The sequence below is a fragment of the Megascapheus bottae genome, chromosome 19 (genome assembly GCF_031878675.1).
Source record: "Megascapheus bottae isolate mThoBot1 chromosome 19, mThoBot2.hap1, whole genome shotgun sequence".
Taxonomy (NCBI): domain Eukaryota; kingdom Metazoa; phylum Chordata; class Mammalia; order Rodentia; family Geomyidae; genus Megascapheus; species Megascapheus bottae.
In genome coordinates this window covers 17145830-17165445 of record NC_143527.1, presented here as the reverse complement: position 1 = coordinate 17165445, position 19616 = coordinate 17145830, and the positions used below count along the sequence as shown (strand labels likewise).

Genomic DNA, 19616 nt, shown 5'->3' with positions numbered 1-19616 from the left:
TACTCAGGGAATAAAAAACGTTTATTGTAAGTTAAGGGAACACAGGAGCTATTAATGCTATGAAAGGAGCAAGGGAAGTACATTGAAGTTCATGAAACTACAGTGGAAATGTGCTGGGGTAAGCCTTCCGCATGGGGTGAATGTTTCGGGGCCGCAGGGGTTGGACCGACAGGATCTTCTGGATCTTTTCCTCACAGGCCTTCTGTGCTTCGATTCCTGATTCTTGCTCTCGGCGCTGCTCGGCCTTCTTAGCTTCTCGGAGTTGCTGCTGGTGAGCGATTTGCATCAGAAGATTGTCCCTGTATTCCTGGGCTAACTCACACCGCCTGAAGTATTAGAAATGCCAAAGGGTCAAATTATTAAATATTTGGCTTTATTTAATTACAATTAAATTACAATCTGTGAAACCAAATTAAGATTACCACCAAGAGCAAGTTTCCTGTTTGCTTCATCTGCTTTGTTTTTGGTTTCGGTTTTTGAAACAGGGATCTTGTTATATAATCTAGTCTGACCAGGAACTCACCTCAAACTTGAGATTCTCTTGCCCAAACCTCCCAGGTGTTGAAATTACAGGTGTGTACAGCAATGGACAGTACTAATAACAAGCACTCATGTTTCTGAAAACTTCCACAGTAAAATATTTAGGAGAAAAATCAAAGTGAATGGGGAAGAAATAGGTAAAAATTTCTAGAATATGTTTCTTTTACACTCATCTTTAATGTCATCTTAGAACAAATATTGATTTTAGAGAAGGTAGATCATCTCTTCCTGAAATATTTACTGGTGGGTACAAGGAATTCTTTTCTTACTCTTCTCTAAGGAAGAAATGGTTTATCAAAAAGTTGGTAAGAGGGCCGGGAAAGTGCTGAGAGTTTGGCCTAATGGTAGAATATTTGCCTAGCATGCACGAAGACCTGGGTTCGATTCCTCAGTACTACATACATAGAAAAAGCCTCAAGTGGAGCTGCAGCTCAAGTGATAGAGCTCTAGCCTTGAGAAAGCCCACGGACAGTGCTCAGGCCCTGAGTTCAAGCCAGGATTGGCAAAAAAAAAAAAGTTGGAATACATAAGCATATTGTATGGACTCCATTTTCTAAATCTTTGTATTTTTATTTTTTGCAAATGTTAGAGTTTTGAGCTCAGAGCCTTATGCTAACAAAGCAAGTGCTCTACCACTTAAAGCTATTCCGGAATGCATTCTTCCTATCTATGCTTCTCCCGAGTAACTCCATTTTGTGTGTGTGTGTGTGTGTGTGTGTGTGTGTGTGTGTGTGTGTGTGTATGTTGGGAACATTCTCCCCCTCCCTGAATTCTTAGCGTAAGGATGTGCCTGCATAGTTCCTTGTCCTAAGGGCAACATTTTGTAAATTAGGTTACTAAGCAACGCATGCCTCCTTGTGTTGATATGCAAACATCCTACCACTGGACCTCCTACCCCAAGCAGTACCCCAAGCCCCTCTAGCCTCTCCTGAAGAGGTATATAACCCCTGTGTGAAAAATAAAATTCGCAGCTTGATCAGAATGCTTGTCTTGCTGCCTTCTTCGTGTCTCCTGTCCCTTTCATTCCTCCCTCTAGGTTCTTGGCCCTAGTTGACATCCTGCTGGACGGGACATGTGTGTATGTGTGTGTACAAGTTCCCATACTACTACTGGGGCTCTTATTCAGATTGCTTGATCATGGTTAGCACTCTATCACTTAAGACACACCTGTGGTTTAGTCTTATAGATTTATCTGCTCCAAGTGACTTCAAATTTTGGAGGTCCTTGCTTATGGAGTGGGGTTCACATCAAGGTGCTAAGAGGGTGGTGGGCCTGGAGAGGGCATACCAACCATCATGCATGGTTTGGTTTTCTCTCGGGTGTACCCTTTATGAAAAGCGCATATGAAGTGTGGTTCTGTGCTCTTGTGAGAAGATCTAACACAATGAATATTAATAACTGTTAGATTTTAAAGCCTATTGGTCAGAAGTGGCCTGGACCTGTAATTAGTGTCTTACATAGAAACACTATTTTAGAACTGAACCCTTAATCTGTGAAGTCTGCATTAACTCAGGATAGTGAACATCAGAACTGAAAATTACTGTTAACTTCTGGTGGATCAGAAATCAGATTTTTTTTTATGTCACTCCTGAAGATTGAACTCAGGGCCTATGTGCTGTCACTTTGCTTTTTGTTCAAGGCTGATACTCTACCACTTAAGCCTCAGCTCTACTTACAGGTTTTACTGGTTAATTGGACTTCCCTGACTGGCTGGCTTCAAGCTTCAATCCTCGAATCATAGCCTCATGAGTACTTAGGATTCTACATGTAAGCCACTGGCAACCAGCTGTCTTCTTCTTCTTTTTTTAATTTTACAAAGATAGTTGCTGCCATTTTTATGTGAATATTATTAAATGCTTTGAGCTTCTAGGACAAGTACAATATTAATGAAAAATAATGTCAGTAATGCATTAAATTAGTGGCACTTTATCACCTATGTTAAAAAAAATGTGGCTTTGGTAGTCAAAGGCCTGATATCTAAAATATATCTACAGCTTAAAAAAAAAAAAGAACTGAATCTTTTCAAAACAAAATCTTCAAAGAAACAACCATCCCATTAAAAGATGGGATAAAGACTTAAAGAGAGCCTTCTCTGAGGAGGAAGTAAGAATGGCCTCATAGATAAATGAATTAATGCTTGACATCTCTGGCCATAAAAGAAATGCAAATCAAACAGCTTTGAGGTTCCACCTCACTCCAGTTAGAATGGCCATGATCAAGAAATCTAATAACAACAGATGCTGGTGGGGATGTGGCCAGGAGGGATCACTACTACACTGATGGTGGGAGCGCAAACACATTCAACCACTATGGAAAGCAGTATGGTGATTCCTCAAAAGACTAAACATAGAGCTCCCCTATGACCCAGCAATTCCACTCCTTGGCATTTACCCAAAAGTCCAGAAACAAGGACATACTAAAGCCATGAGCACAACAGTGTTTATTGCAGCACTATTTACCATAGCAAAGACATGGAACCAAACCAGATGCCCCTCAGTGGATGACTGGATCAAGAAGATGTGGCATTTATACACATTGGAATTCTATGCTGCCATCAGAAAGAATGACATTGCCCTATTTGTAAGGAAATGGAAAGATTTGGAAAAAATCATTTTAAGTGAAGTAAGCCAGACCCAAAGGAATATCCTAGCAGAGGATTAGTATAACTCAAAAACGGATGTTCATAAGGTCATATAGGATGAGACTAAATGAAAAGATCTCTAAGATATGGAAACAAGAGCTTTATCTTGTGTGATTGGTGTTCTTAACGTACTTTGCTATTTCTCTTCTCTTTTTTTGCCCTTTGGTTAATCTCATGTTGTTACTGTATCTGACTTTGTTACCTGGTATATTCTATATATGCTTATTTGTTTATTTCAAATAGGAAAGGGAAGGGGAAAAGCAAGATAATTAGGAGGGGGGCGGGGAAGGAAATGGGATCAAAACCATGAGAAGGGATATCAATGTGTGAGAAGTAATGCACCTACTACGTGGTGAATGTAACTGTAACCCTTCTATACATTACCCTGGCAATAAAATATAAAATCTGGTTTAGGAGTAACAAATAGTAATAAAACAAAACCATACCTTTTGTAATTCTCCTCTCCATCAAGGTAAAGTTGTCTAAGGCCTTCAGCTATGCGTTTCTGTTCCATGGCAAGTTCTTCCTGTTCTTTAGCTTTCCGTTGTACTAAGAAAGAAAAGACAAATTATTTTTTTTTGCAAGTCCTGGGGCTTGAACTCAGGGCCTGAGCACTGTCCTTGGGCTTTCTCAAGGCTAGAGCTCTACCACTTGAACCACAGTACCACTTCGGTTTTTTCTGGCTTTTTTCTTCTGGCTTATTTCTTCCAGTTTTTTCTGTGGTACAGAGGAATCAAACCGCATCTTTTTTTTACCACTCTTAGACTTGAACTCAGGGCCTGGGTACTGTCCTTGGGCTTTCCACTCTACCATTTGAGCCACAGCACCAGTTCTGGTTTTTTCTGTGTATGTGATACCGAGGAATCAAACCCCAGACTGTGCATGCTAGGTAAGCACTCTACCACTAGGCCACGCTCCCAGCCCACAAACCCAGTTCTTTGTGCATGCTAGGCAAACATCTTACGGCTAGGCCAAACTCCTAGCCTGAGACAAATTATTTTACAAATGCTTTTACACACAAGGCATGCCAACACCTTAAGATCTGCCAGTATTTCTCTGGTACCAAAGCCATACTGTCTGCTGGGACATGCCAATGGGCCTGACCTGAGTGCTGAGAGTATAGCCATGTAGCAGCAAGGGTTAACAACTGTGTGTGTGTGTGTGTGTGTGTGTGTGTGTGCCACTGGTGCTCAGTCTATGAAATTCTTCCTCTATGACTATCTCATGTACACAATATATTGCATTTTATAAAACAAAAGCTCAGCTTAATGATTTTTGTATTGCTCGTGGTGTTTCACACAGACCTACTTAAATATTTCTATTGTTGCTTAAGTTGGAGTAAGGACAAAGTATAAAGTAAGTGCAATTCAGTTCCTTACATTTTTCCTGTACTTGGAGTTGTCTTGTGCACGTGACTTCATTCAAGAGTTGTCTCCTTGCCTCTCTTTCAAGTCTCAGCTGTTTGTCCTTCTCAGCCCACTTCTTTTCCTTCTCTTCTTCTAATTTTCTGTCCAATTCTTTCTCCTGAGCCTTTTCTTCCTCATGTCGCTGTGCCAAATATTCAAGATACATCTTCTGTTCTCTTATCATATCTTCCTATGTGATATAGAAATTAATTTAACTTATTACACTTTTTACATGTGATGATAGTATTAAAGACAGGTTTAAGCCAGGCTCCAGTGGCATATGCCTGTAATCCTAGCAACTCAGGAGGTTGAATTTGAGAATTGCAGTTCAAAGCCAGACCAGGCAGGAAAGTCTGTGAGACTCTTATTTTAAATTAATTATCAGAAAAGTATAGTACCATGGCTCAAAGTGATAGAGTAATAGGCTGGGGCAAAAAGCTCAGGGACAGTGCCCAGGCCCTGAGTTCAAGCCCTAAAACCAACCAAAAAATGTAACACTTTAAAACTATTACAAACAAATAATTATGTCAGAAGACTCCAGGTAATACTGAGGATGAAGGAAACATAATGGTTATTAGTAATTTTTTTCTTTGTCTTTGTCTTTTTTTCTCTTGCTAATATGGGGCTTACCCATACCAGTACAGAGCCTGGCACACTTGCCTGGCTTTTTCACTCATAGCTGGCACTCTACCAGAAGACAATACTCTTAAAATGTCAGTACTACTGGAATTAATGCAGAGATTCAACTCAATTTCTCTCTCTCTCTCTCTCTCTCTCTCTCTCTCTCTCTCTCTCTCTCTCTCTCTCTCTCTCACTCTCTCTCTCTCTCTCTCTCTCTCTCTCTCTCTCTCTCTCTCTCTCTTTCTTTCTTTCTTTCTCTCTTTCTTTTTTGCCAGTCCTGTTGCTTGTACTCGGGGCTTGAGCACAGTCCTTGGGCTTTCTCAAGGCTAGAGCTCTACCACTTGAGCCACAGCCCCACTTCCAGCTTTTTTCTATGTATGTGTTACCAAGGAATTAAATCTGGGTCTTTGTACGAACTAGACAAACACTCTTACTACTAGGCCAATTTCCTAGCCCTTTCAACTCAATTTCTATGAAAATTCTATTGGCTTCTTTGCAGAAATTGATAGTAAAATTAATATAGAAATGTAAGTTGGAAGATTTGCATTTCCTGATTTCAAACTTACTACAATGGTATAGCAGTGAAGATAAAAAGGTATGTGATGCTAGCAGAATAGAACCTAACATCCAGAACTAAACATTCATTTTACTGTAACTGGTTTTTTACCAAAGGTACCAAGATAATTAAATAGGAAAAAAAATAGTCTTTTCAACAAATGGGTTTGCACAAGTGGAATTCTCATGAAGAATAATTAACTGGGTCCTTATTTTATACCAATTCAAAATACATCAAAGACCTAAATGTAAGTCTAAAAGTATATATTGTTAAGGAGTGCATCTTTTCAACCCTGGAGTAGCCAGGAAGTAGTGTTGTAGACATAACAACCAAAAAACATAAATACATCTGGGTGCTGGTGGCTCATGCCTGTAATCCTACCTACTTAGGAAGCAGAGATACGAGGATTCCAATTTAAAGCCAGCCCAGGAAGAAAAGTCTGAGAGACTCTTATCTCCAATTAACCACCAAACACACTTGGCTCAGTTACCCACCAAACACACTGTGGCTCAAAGTGGTAAGCCCTAAAAGCCAGGAACATCACCCAGACCCCAAGCTCAGACCTCAGAACCAGCACACAAACACACACACAAGTAAATACAGATAAATTGGACTTCATCAAAATTAGCCAGGTATTGATGGCCCACATTTATAATCCTAGATACTACAGAGGTAGATCCAAGAGGATTGTGGATCCAGGCCAACCTAGCAAAAGACTGCCATGTCAATCAGCTATTAAGAGATCAGGAGGATCATGGCTTGAGATAGCCCCAGGCCAAAAACCAAAAACCTAAAAACCTAACTGAGCACCAACTAAATTAAAAAAAAAAACATAGTAACAAATAACTTTTTAAAAAAGAAAAAAAAGGGGGGGGGCACTGGTGGCTCACGCCTATAATTCTAGCCATGCAGGAGGCTGAGATCTGAGGGTCTCGGTTCAAAGCCAGTCTGGGCACAAAGTCTGTGAGACTCTTATCTCCAATTAACCACCAGAACACTGGGAGTGACACTGTTGCTCAAGTGGTAGAGAGCTAGCCTTGAGCTGAAACACTCAGGGACAGCATCCAGGCACACCTAGAGTTCAAGCCCCACAACCAACAGGAAAAAAAAAAAAGCCTGTAGGAAAAGTACAAAATCCTTAAAAGTTCAACCAAATTCTGAAGGTACAGATATCAGATACAGAATGCTTTTCCTTAATCTCTGCCTAACACTAAGCCTTCATGTATCTTCTAAGGCCTGACTCAAACACTACTGTCCATATGTCAAATTCTAGAAGCTCTCAAATGTCATCGACTGCCGACATCACCCCAGCACTCATTTCACTCATACATTATCCCTGCCAAAATTTTGGTTTGAAGAGTATGACTCCGTAGCCCTTGGGTTTCTGTTTCCAACACCCCAGATGTTACTGGTTCCTGCTGCTGCTGGAGCACCAAAGTGTTAACTGTGGCACCCTTGTACTTAGGGCTGCTTTCTACAAGACGAGCACCCAACCAGAAATACTCTCCAAGACTTAGAAGTGGGCACTAAATGTCTTACTTTCTTTTGCTTATTTTTATCTGCCTCTTCTTGTAAGTTTTGATGGGCCTTTTGCACAAGTTTCATGTTCAAGTCCTGCTCTTCTCTGTATTCCTGCTGAATGTGCTCTATCTTCTCCTGCAAGGCTTTTTGCAAAATGGTCCTCATTTCTTGAATTTTCTTCTGTTTCTTCAATTTATCTTGTTCATCCTCAAATTTAATCTGTGCTCTGTCGTATTCCTATGGTAGAACAATAATGAAAATGATGCATTAGTAGTCAGACAAATTAAGTTAGTGCATTTGCTATACAAGACAAGACTAAGGGATTTCTTGGAACTATATATATGTACATATGGACACACATATACAAACTTGAATTCAAAGGGATTATAAGAAACAAAAACTTGGCTTTCCATGGCTCGGTAATAAAGCTGTATGTTAATTCTTAGGTGTGAGGGAAATTTTAAAGCTACTGTGGAGTTCAAAAATGCAGAAAAGTATAAAAAGGTATCTCCCTTAACACCTATTACCCAGCACTGCTATTAGTATTTTGGTGCCTGGCCTTCAAGCCTTTATATACTTTTACACACATCTAAACAACTAGATTTGGGTACATTATATTTGGGTGTAGCTGTGCAGGTAACTGGGACTTTAACTCAGGGCCTAGGTGCTATCCCTTATCTGTTCATTCAAGACTAGTACTCTACAGTTAAGTCATAGCTCCACTTCTGGTTTTTGATGGTTAATAGGGTATAAGAGACTCACAGAAAAAAAAGGAAAGAAAAAAAGAAAGAAAAAAGAAAAAAAAAGTCTCACAGACTTTCCTTCCTAGCCTGGCTCAAACCATGATCCTCAGATCTCAATCTCCTGAATAGTTAGGATTACAGTACCAGTACCAGACATGAGTACATTATTAAGCAGAACGGAGAGTTCAAAACTGGAAATGTATCTTGTGAAGCCACCCTGGCCCTCAGACAGACTATACAGTCACAGAGGACTTAGGAGCTATGGAACCAGCCACCCCTTGGCAAGAGTCATTACCAGCAGGCGCATCTCCTCTTTCTTCAGCCGCTGAGCCTCCAGTCTTTGTGCCAGGTTGCTAGTAATCTGCGTGGTCAGACCCAGGCGCGTGTTTTCCACCAGCTCCTTCTGCCTCTTCTCCTCTTGGGCTTCTCGATTTTCCTTTGCTAAGCGGTCTTCCTCCCAGAGCTTCGCAAACATCTTCTCTTCCACCAGCTTTTGTTTCCTCAGTTCCTCATTGAATGCTACCTGTACTTTCCTCTCCTCTGACACTGCTTTTTCATGAATGGAAAACAACTGTGTACGGAGTTCCTCACAGTGTTCCCTGAAAGGAGAATTTGTTTGTAAAGCTTTTCATGAGCCCCACTCTACCCAATATACATCTCTACCCAGTCAAGGATGAGAAAAGTCAAAGATCGGGATAGAGGCCATCTGTAGAGAGGAAACAGGAGGGACCTAGGAGGCAAGCCCCAGAAAGCCACTGCTAAGATGTAGACACAAGAGTCTGTCATTTCCTGCATGGCCTTGGATGAAAAATTCAACTTATTGGGGCTGGAAGTTTGGCCTACTGGTAGAGTGCTTGCCTAGCATACATGAAGACCCGCAGGACCACATACATAGAAAAAAGGGGAAAAAAAAGCCAGAAGTGGTGCTGTGGCTCAAGTGGTAGAGCTCTAACCTTGAGAAAGCCCAGGGACAGTGCTCAGACCCTGAGCATAAGTCCAGGACTGGCACACACACACACACACACACACACACATAAATCAACTTATCTGAGGCTCTTTCCTCAGTGCAAAATAGCTGCCTTTAAGGTTCTGGTAAGGCAAGCAATAATGGATGTAAATGCTTGCTAGATAATTGGGGATTGGTAAATGGTAGCCATTAGATCGTGTACAGGAAACAGGAAGCACCTCTAATGCTGCATTGCCTTTTGCACCAACAAGAAAAAGCTCTGGGGGCAGCACTGGCTTTCCATCCAGATGCTTCTCCTGTGCCTGCATTCCACAACACACATTCCCTGAGAGTAGTTCCTGCCCTATTGCTGCTGCCCCACTGCTCTTTCATATCCAGGCTGATGCAACTCATCAAGTCATTCATCTCTTTCAACAACTCTTGGGGCTCCATCCCCCCCCTCCCACAGCCATTCAAATGTCTTCAAAAGTTCTTCACTGAGCATGCTATGGTTTGAATCTGCTTTACAAAGGCTTTATGATTGAAGCTTGGTCCTTTATGTAATGTGTTGTGGTGGGAGTGGTGGAACCCATAAGATCGCACCACAAATGGGAACTTATGGGAGCAATTAGGCCATGGGGTCACTAGCTTCATGAATGGATTAGTGCTGTTTTCAGTTATAAAAGAGTGAGCCCAGCCCCTTCCCCCATCTTGTTCCTTTGCACATGTGTTCCTTTCACATTCAGATTGTCCCTTCCCAACTCTCCATCACATTGTGACATAGAGGGCTTCTTGTCATGATGCTGGCTTCATACCATTTGGACCTTCTAGCCACCACAATTGTGAGCCAAATAAGTTATAAGCCTTGGGTAACTGATAAAAGTAACACAAACCAGACTAAGGCAAAGTGCATTTTTAAAAGGCTATAGTTTCCAATACTCTTTATACTTTGAGTTACTTAGGGATTATTTATTTATTTATTTATTTATTTATTTATTTATTTATTTTTCCCCAGTCCTGGGCTTGAGCTCAGGGCCTGAGCACTGTCCTTGGACTTTCTCAGGGCTAGAGCTCTACCACTTGAGCTGTAGCACCACCTCTGGCTTTTTCTATGTATGTGGTACTGAGGAATCGAACCTGGGACTTCATGCATGCTAGGCAAGCACTCTACCACTAGGCCAAACTCCCGGCCCCATAGTTAGGGATATATTTTAAAATTTCAATATTCTATTCTTCCCTCTCTCTAAGGTGAGTAAAACCAGATATCTGGATTTAGATAACCAGGTATTAGTATTTTTTAAAGTATACTCCAAGAAGTTCTGGGATACATCCAGGTTTGAGAACTTTGATTGAAAGCAATGCTGAAAACCAGGTCCTCCTGGTTTCTAAGTCCAATGAAGCACCAGGAAACTGAAGCTGTGAAACAAGCCCAAAGAACTTTGAAGATATCTGAGTTGCTAAGGCTGAAAGAAATTACAATACTACATACATCAGATATTGCTCAGTATTTTGGTTATTTATTGAAGACTAATCTCATTTCTCCAAGCAATCTGGAATCTCTTTAAGGGCTAGAACTCACAAATATCTGTCTGTCTGCCTGTCTCTGTCTGTCTTTTTCTCATTGGTCTGGAACTCACAAGCCCCTTGCCTTAGCCTCCTGTCTGCTGAGATTATAGATGCACCACCACCCCTGGCCAGGAGTAGACCTTTTGAGTATGTTCCATATGCAACCTGTTACAACAAACATTGTTGGTTTAGTAGCTGGTATGTAATTATGCTCACTAGAAACATAAATGATAACCAACAGTTATTCACAGATGGAAGCCTCAACAAGGTAACAGCAGCTGAAAGTTCTAGGGTATCAAAACATACAAACAAACAAAAGAAGGAAGAAACATATAATTACTAAAATTAATGGATAACATTATACTAGAATTGGCCAAGGTAGCCTATTAAAGTCCTTCCCAATCCTTTCACTTATATTCCAGCAAAGTAATTAATAAAAACCAAAAACCTAGAAATTATGACATTTCTCCTTTTCTCTAACTACAAAATTAAATTTATTGAAGAAAAGCTAGAAAATACAGAAATTATCCTTAAACACTATTAAGTGATAACTATTACCTGTTAGTCTACTTTCTTCCAGTGTTATGTGTGTGTAACAAACTAGAACTAGGATGAGTCTGTGTGTGTGTGTATGTGTGTGTGTACATAGGATATACAGATATGCATACAGGGATATATACATGCAAGGTATTTATCTTGTATTAACACACACACACACACACACACACACACACACACACACACACACACACACACAAGATATCTTGTATCTTTTTTTGCCAGTCCTGGGGCTTGCACTCAGGACCTAAGCACTATCTTTGGGTTTTTTAAAGGCTAGCGTTCTACCCTTGAGCCACAGTACCACTTCCGACTTTTTCCTGTGTATGCAGTACCAAGGAATTGAATCCAGGGCCTTGTGCATGCTAGGCAAGCACTCAGCCACTAGGCCATGCTCTCAGCACCAGAAGTATGAATTTCTTTTCTTTTTTTATTTTTGTTGGTTGTGGGGCTTGAACTCTGGGCTGGACAGTGTCCCTGAGCTCTTCAGCTCAAGGCTACTGGTCTACCACTTGAGCCATAGCACGCCACTTCTGTATCCTGAATATATATTAAATATTGTGAACAATTCCTCAGAAATATTCTTAAAAATAATTCCTTAGTTCAAAACTTTTATGGTTTAATAAGCTGTGTAATAAATGCTATACCTTATAGATATACCACAGTTTTATGATTGGGGTTTGTTTGTTCATTTGTTTTTCCAGTCCTGGGGCTTGAACTCTGACCTGGGGCACTGTCACTGAGCTTCTTTTGCTCAAAACTAGCACTCTACTACTTGAGTAGTTTATTGGAGATAAGAGTCTCACAGACTTTCTTGTCTGAGCTGACTTTGAACCACAATCCTTAGATCTCAGCCTCCTGAGTAGCTAGAATTACACATGTGAGCCACCATGCCTAGCTCAATATCACAGTTGTTCTTTTTTGGGGGGTGGGGGGGGCATGGAGCTTGAACTCTGGGCCTGGGCACTGTCCCTGAGCTCCTCAGCTCAAGGCTACCCCCCTATCCCTGGGCCTAGGTTTAGCTCAAGGCTACCACCCTATCCCTGGAACAACAGCTCCACTTCCTGTTTTCTAGTAATTAATTGGAGATAAGAGTCCCATGGTCTTTTGTGCCCAGGCTAGCATTGAACAGTGATCCTCAGATCTCAGCCTCCTCAGTAACTAGAATTACAGGTGTGAGACACCACACCTAGCAATACCACCGTTTTTAACAAAATGAATGTATAGTACTTCTGTAACCTATATTTATGTATGTATGTATGTATGTATGTATGTATGTATGTATGTATGTATTTATTTTTGTCAATGTCTGGGCCTGGGCGCTATCCCTGAGCTCTTCAGCTCTACTACTTCAGCCACAGTGCCACTTCTGGTTTTCTGGTGGTTAATTTGAGTTTCGTGGACTTTCTTGCCTGGGCTAGCTTTGAACTGCGATCCTTAGATCTCAGCCTCCTGAGTAGCTAAGATTACAGTTATGAGCCACCAGCACCTGGCTCCCATTTTTATTTCTAAAACACAGGTATCAATTGTATATACTTATCTGTTTGTTTTACAGTGTAGGGATTGAACACAAGGCCTTGCTCTTGTTAGGTAAGTGTTCTCCCACTGAGCTAAATCCCTGACCCCAATATTTTAATGTAGACCTTTCTGCTCATCTCTGATGATTTCCTTAAGACAATTCTCTTCCTTATACAAAATCAGTGAGTATAAATACTATTGAGGCACTGATAATGGATCCTGCTAAATGGTCCAAATTAATAAGTGTGTGGAGATATCCCCATACCGCATGTGTCTGAGGAAATCAGTAGGACTTTACACTTTTTAATTATTTATTCTGTTCAGTAAGAAAATTCCAAGCACCAGCAAACAAATCCAATTATTAATTGTATGCCATCACAGTTACTATATCTTCTAAGTTTTAGATATATGTAAAATAAAAATTAAATAGAGAAAAGATTTAAAAACTAAGCATCAAATGTTACATCCCTACATACTAATGATTCGCCTGTTCACTCAATTTCAGGCAACCCTGATTTAGGGATGCTTACTTTTATCTGTAGATAAAATACATACATACATACATACATACATACATACATACATACATACACACATACACACAATGATAAGAGGAAAACCTCTTACAGATTATTTTTACACATGATAACTTATTAGATCCTTAAAAGTGCCCTACAATTCAGTGTCCCCATTTTAGAATTCAAGCAACAGAGACTCAAGAAATCTAAGTATTGTTGTCCCATGCCACATAGCCAGCAATACCATTCACAATCGTTATTGAGTGTTCATTCTCTTCTGGGCATTCTCATCCTTTTGCCATGTACAAATGCTTGCAATCTTCATAGCAATTAATGTCACAATGAACACTGGTATGAATTCACTATTTTATGTTTGGTTTACAGTTAATCAGGATACAAGCATAGAACACTGCAGCAAAATTTTCAGAAAAACTCATTATTGTAATTGCCCTCATCTATAATTACCAAGACTTTCAAGTATAATTGCTGTGTCTATACCCATAAGGCTATAATTTACTACAAATCTCCTAAATCTTTTTTAAACATACCAATTTCATATTCTCTTTATATTTTTCCAATTCCATTACCTGAATTGCTGATCTAATTTTTCAGCCACAAAATCTTGTCTCTCTCTTTCTTTTTTTTCTCTTAATAATTTAATTTTCTCTTTCATTTTATCCTTTTTCTGTTCTATAGTTTCTTCTTTTGATTGCATTTCAATAAAATACTCATGCTCTTCTGCTGCTAAAAATTCACGTAGCCTGAAACAAGAAGACAAGAAAAAGTTTACTCCATAATTTTTATCTGTTAAACTCAATCTCAGAATTAATGTCTAATGCCTAATGTCTAATTCTCTAAGAAAAGGATTGTTGCAGTTCTCCATAAAATAAGACAGTGGTCTGTATCCTACTGTATTTGGCCATACACAAATAAATTTAAGTTTATCTTCAATAAGAGTAGTAGAGTACTGGAGATGTGGCTCAAGTAGTAAAGAGGCCTTCAGTTGAAGCACCAGTATTAGCACAAGAAAGCAAACAAAAACAAAAAAAATTCATATTATGTAATATTTTATGCAAAGTGCTGGTGGCTTTAATCAGAGCTACTCAGGAGTCTGAGATCTGAGGATCGGAGTTTAAAGCCAGTCCAGGCACAAAAGTCTGTGAGACTCTTATCTCCTATTAACCACCAGAAAACCAGAAGTGGTGCTGTGACTCAACTGGTAGAGCAATAGCCTTGAGCTCAAGCGCTCAGGGACAATGCTCAGCCATGACGTCTACACTTGAGAATTTTCACTGACCAATATCAAATTGTAGTTTCTGGGGCTGGGAATGTAATTAAGTGATAGAGAACTTGCTTAGCATATGCAACTGCCCTGAATTTGATCCCTAGTATTAAAATAATTGCAGTTCCATTACTATTTCATAGTCCGGGCTTCCAGGCTTTGGAAACTCACTTATTTCGTCTTTCTTCAGTATTGATGAAAAACCCTTGCATTCCATCCTTGACTCTTGCTTGCACAAGGCTGGCAAAATGCTTGCGGTCAATGTGCTCATTCCACTCATCCTTCAGGCGACGTCGTTCACGTGACTTAATGTTAGCCAAAGTCTCATGATATTTCTGGTGCTTGCGTATGATTTTTTCCACTTCCTGCTCAGTTCCTTGGGGTTTGGGAGGCTTGGCTCTCTGAAAACAAAACAAGCAACAAACAAAGCAATGATCATTTATAACTAAGCTAAAAATCAAAAGCATGTCTTCAGTGAATCCTGACCTCTATTATACTTAAGACTAAATAAAACTGGGTACAACCCATTATAACTGAAAATCCTATAAGCACCTGAGGAGTAATTTTTTTTGACTGAGTTGATTCTTAAGATTTGCCAAGTCAGTTGGGCACAGTGGCTCATGCTTATAATCCTAGCTACTCAGGAGACTGTGATCTGAGGATCACCAGCCTGGCTCTAAAGTCCATGAGACTCTTATCTCCAATTAACCACAAGAAAACCTTAAGTGGCACTGTGGCTCAAGGGATAGGGCTGTAGCTCTTCAGGTCAAGGCTGAAGAGCTCAGGGCCAGCAACTAGGCTCAGAGTTCAAGTCCCACAACTGACCAAAAAAAAAAAGATTTGCCAAGTCAGTCTCAAATGCAAATGTTTGTTGATTTATAATGGGACTGCATTCTGAAAAACCTATCATAAATTGAAAGCATTGTTAATCAAAGAATGCAATTAACATAGCCAACTTATCAAACCTCACAGTACACTGTAGAATGTCTATTATTCACACCCTGACCCTATGCCTGCCTGCCTGCCTGAGATATGGGGGTCAATGCTATGCCCAATTTATATAAGCTAGGAAAACATCTCTATTCAATGTACAGTTCCTATTGAATGCCAATCCCTGTTGTACTATCATAAAATTAAAACCACAAAGTGAATCATTGAGTGGAGATTATATTTCCGAATTATCCCTTGGGTAAAGGTGGTAGTAAAATTAAAATTAAAACAGTGCTCTAGAAATTATTTAGTTAATGAGAGTGTGGGGCTGGTATGAAATCTATGAGATCTCATCTCAGCCAATAAAAGGCTAGACATATTCCACCATGCCTGTTATCTCAGCTATTCAGAACATAAAGAGGAATGGCACAGTTCTGGCCTGCCAGGGCTTAGATGCAGATACTATTCAGAAGAAAAAATAATAATAAAGCAAAAAAGTTTGGGGATGGGGCTGGAGTGGTAGAATACCTGCCTGGCAAATACCAAGCCCCGAGTTCAAACTCCTCTACCACCACCACCAATAATTAATAATAATAATGGTTCAATGTACATATATTTGCACTGAAGTAGGTGACACAAAGATGATGTTAATAGGTTGTCTAATCCATATGAAAATTAATTGGACCTATAGGCAGTTAATCAGTCTGCTGTTCTTTTATTTCTGGAACTTTAGGCATACAGACGTGACAGAGAAGCAGAGCAGGACCACTGCAGCATGACAGGTAAGAGATACAGTAGGAACTTGGACTCTTGGTAGAGAATAGGAACCACATTCCAAGTCATGCAGAAGCAATTATCCGCAGTAGTCAGGGCAGGAGATACACTCTGAGGTACTTTTTGTCTGAAGAAAGGAATGCTTGTTAGGGGTCCTGAGAAACAGAGTATCATTAGCTACTGGGCCAGGAAGCCCTGTTATACAATGTGCATCTTGTGAAGGAAACTGTATTGGGTAGTATCTGATCTGTAGAATAAAGTATGGCCTGGAATTCTTTGCAAAAGTGATCCCATCTAAGTACAATTTTGGTATTGTCTATAATCCATATTGCTCAACAGGACTATACTGCAAAACAGATATGAAATTTTACATGCTTCAGTAACAGAAAAGAAACAGGGAACTAATTTTGCTAATATATTTTATTTAACCAATACAATCAAAATATTGTCATTTCAAAATGTGACAGGCACATTTTAAGTGGTCAAAAGCCAGATGTGGCTAATGACTCCTATACTGGACACTACAGCTCTGAAACATGCTAAAGGCAAAACAATACATGGTTCATTAAGGATCTTGTTACTGAAGAATTCTGTTACCATAATATCCAGATTATAATTTCTGGAAAGTTTACAGGTTTAAAATAATCTGTAGTTGGCCAGGAGTTTGGCCTAGTGGTTAAAGTGCTTGCCTAGCATGCATGAAGACCCAGGTTCGATTCCTCGGTACCACATACATAGAAAAAAGCCGGAAGTGGTGCTGAGGCTCAAGTGGTAGAGCTCTAGCCTTGAGAAAGTCCAAGGACAGTGCTCAGGCCTTGAGCTCAAGCCCAGGACTGGCAAAAAAAAAAAAAATTTAAAAAATAAAATAAAATAATCTATAGCAAAATACTAATGGATCACACCTGTAGTTCTAGCTACTTGGGAGATAGATACTGAGAGGACTGCAGTTCCTGGCCAGCCCAGACATAGCCCCCTCCCCCCACATACAAATAAGTTCAATACTCAATAGAATAACACTAGGCCTGGAGGTTCACATCTGACATCCCATCCATAGTGGAAAGCATAAAATAAGTGGATCACAGTCCCGGCTGGCCCTCACAGTGTCTCAAAAGTAACCAGTGTACCAGGCGCAATGCCTCATGCCTGTAATCCTAGCTACTCAGGAGGCTGAGATCTGAGGATTAAGGTGCAAAGCCAGCCCGAGCACCAAAGGACCTGAGACCCTGAGACTCTTACCTCCAATTAACCTCTAGAAAATGAGAACTGAGGCTTGGCTCAATGGTAAGGCGGTAGCCTTGAGCTGTAGAGTTCAGAGACAGCGCCCAGGCCGAGTTCAAGCCCCGTGACGCTCCCCCCCACCACACACACACAAAAGTAACCAGTGTAAGAAGGGGCTGGCTTGCCCAGAAGACACAAAGTCACTGAATTCAATCCAACAAATTGAATTCAACCAACACATCCAATGCCTTCATTCTGAATTTAATTCTGGCTTCCACGTGTCACTGTGCTAAGTCAAATGAGGAAAATATACATCCTTACCAGTGGGCATGCATGTAAGTTTTTGTTGATTTCTCCTCTAAAATTGCACGTCCAAATCTCATCAATTTGTGATTTTTTTTTTACTTTCCCTAACACAACTCTCTAACATTTCTTATCACACTAGGACATCTGAGGAGCAGATGCACTGAGAGTGACCTCTGTCTTTTCCTCTTAATTCATTCACCTATAAGTACCAAGTATTTAATAGACTGCCTTTGGTCATTTTTTCCCTGTTAGTTATACATCCCCAGCCCAGGTAATAATGCCCAACAGATGGACAATCCCTCAGTGGCAAATTTGGACACAGGACCCCAGAGTCAATCATTTTTTCCCCAGCCTGAATACAACCATTGACGCTTCCTGTCTATTGTCTTCTAGCTCCAGATCCTACAGTCTGGACTGAGAAAAGGAGCAGGCCTGTAAATTGACCAAAATTTGCAAAATGCATAATGGACTATAATGCAACTATAATCGTTATCCCTGGTCTTTCTTCTAGAATCATCCATCACAAATAAAATAGGCTAAACCCACTTTTAATGGTTTGTGTACACGTTGTTGCTGCAGAGTATAAGCTTTTTGAAGGCACGATCCAGCCTCTAAAGAGGAGGAAGCCTACAGGGTCTTAGAACTTACCCCAGTAATCTTCTAGTACTATACATGCAGGAGTCCAAGCCATTAATTGGAGCCCAGAGCTAGCCCTGAATCTGCATCCTCAGGTCCCAGCCTCCTCTGTAGCTATAGGTGTGAACCTAAGCCCTGACAAATTGGAAAAGGGGCAGCAATACAAAAGGATAAAACCTGGAGCTGGGCTCTGTGGCTCACGCCAGTAATCCTACTACACAGAAGGCTGAGATATGGGGGTTGTAGTGAGAAGCCAACCAGGGTAGGAAAGTCCATGAGATTTTTACCTTCAAGTGGTGCTGTGGCTCCAAGTGGTAGAATGCCAGCCTTGTGGTGAAGGGCTCAGGAGCTAGCAGCCAAGCACTGAGTTCAAACCCCATGACCAACAAAAATAAAGCAAGTCTGGGACGTCTCTGTCCAGTGTGCTTGCATACTTCATTTCCAGTCACTAGCACATCTTTCTGTCTTGCTGAGGTCCTATCCAATTGGGGTCTTCATTTCTACAGCCCGCCCCCCACCCCCCGAAGAGGGTTCTGCACGTTACCCATGAGTTAGTGCAGTAAAGTTGTATTATCCATGCAGAACCCCTCACAGTCAAATTCCCCTTCCACAGTCGACTTTCCCAGGGGCCCAGGACCAACCCACGGTGTACTACTGCACTGAGGAAAGCTCAGACTCCAGACGTGGCTCCAGGCTCAACGTCGTTTTCTTAGACCCTCAACCACCCCACCCTAGCAGATTTCCTTCAGGGACCCAGAAGAGTGAAAAGCCTTCCCATCCCATCTGTATTGCTGAGTCTTCAAATGTTTACAACTAGAGATTGGCAGAAAGAGAATGGTAGGGCCTGACGGAGTAAGGGGAATTGGTGAATGACCTCGTTTTTCCTTCTTCCAGAATCAGATCAGGAACTGGTACCCCAGTTAAGTATGAAGCTGGGGGAGGCTGGACTCAGTGAGACCTGGAGAGCTGAAACTACAGGATCCGGAACACACACGCCCTCCGCTTACCACGGCTACCACCTTGGGAGTAGGTCCCTTAATCTCCCGCTGTATAACTCCAAACCGCTGGCTGTACATTTTCCAGCCTCAAGAAGAGACCTGCAGGGCCTGTTTTGCAGACTCAGGTCTGGTTGCCAGGGTGCGCAGCTTGTTTGGGCAAAGGTGGGGGGGGGGGGTGAGCCGGAAGTTGCTGCCGTTGCCAAGGGACACACAGACGCCGGCACTTGAGACTTCCTGTTGTTGCAGTGAAGCCGAGTCTGCATCAACATCCTGCCGGTAGGTCGGTCCACCCAGCTCCTGCCCAGAGCCCAGAAAGCCCAGGAAGTTTCCTTCCTCTC

The 19616-nt window shown here is 41.1% G+C and overlaps 1 protein-coding gene across 2 annotated transcripts; it reads right to left on the bottom strand.

Moving 5' to 3' along the window:
- Cfap53 (cilia and flagella associated protein 53) lies at positions 1 to 19448 on the bottom strand. Of its 2 annotated transcripts, none has more exons than XM_090353116.1 (8): positions 19288 to 19448; positions 14588 to 14817; positions 13722 to 13895; positions 8324 to 8627; positions 7304 to 7522; positions 4561 to 4777; positions 3628 to 3730; positions 1 to 326 (listed from the first exon to the last, which is right to left on the bottom strand). In XM_090353116.1, the coding sequence occupies exons 1-8, from the start codon at positions 19354 to 19356 to the stop codon at positions 98 to 100; spliced, it is 1545 nt and encodes a 514-aa protein (XP_090209242.1). In that variant the 5' UTR covers positions 19357 to 19448; the 3' UTR covers positions 1 to 97. The 2 variants fall into 2 exon arrangements, with proteins under 2 accessions (XP_090209242.1, XP_090209241.1); XM_090353115.1 differs by lacking the exon at positions 19288 to 19448 and adding an exon at positions 18568 to 19258.
- Between the last annotated feature and the right edge of the window lie 168 nt (positions 19449 to 19616).

What these genes read in the sequence shown, in the direction of transcription:
- Cfap53 (XM_090353115.1), bottom strand. Translation starts at nt 18,660, where the DNA reads ATGGGGTTTGAACTCAGTGCTTGGCTGCTAGCTCCTGAGCCCTTCACC. An exon ending in ACTGAAGAAAGACGAAATAA is followed by an intron (nt 13,896 to 14,587) that starts GTGAGTTTCCAA and finishes TTCTTGTTTCAG; the next exon opens with GCTACGTGAATTTTTAGCAG. An exon ending in ATAAAAATAAGCAAAAGAAA is followed by an intron (nt 4,778 to 7,303) that starts GTAAGACATTTA and finishes TATATCACATAG; the next exon opens with GAAGATATGATAAGAGAACA.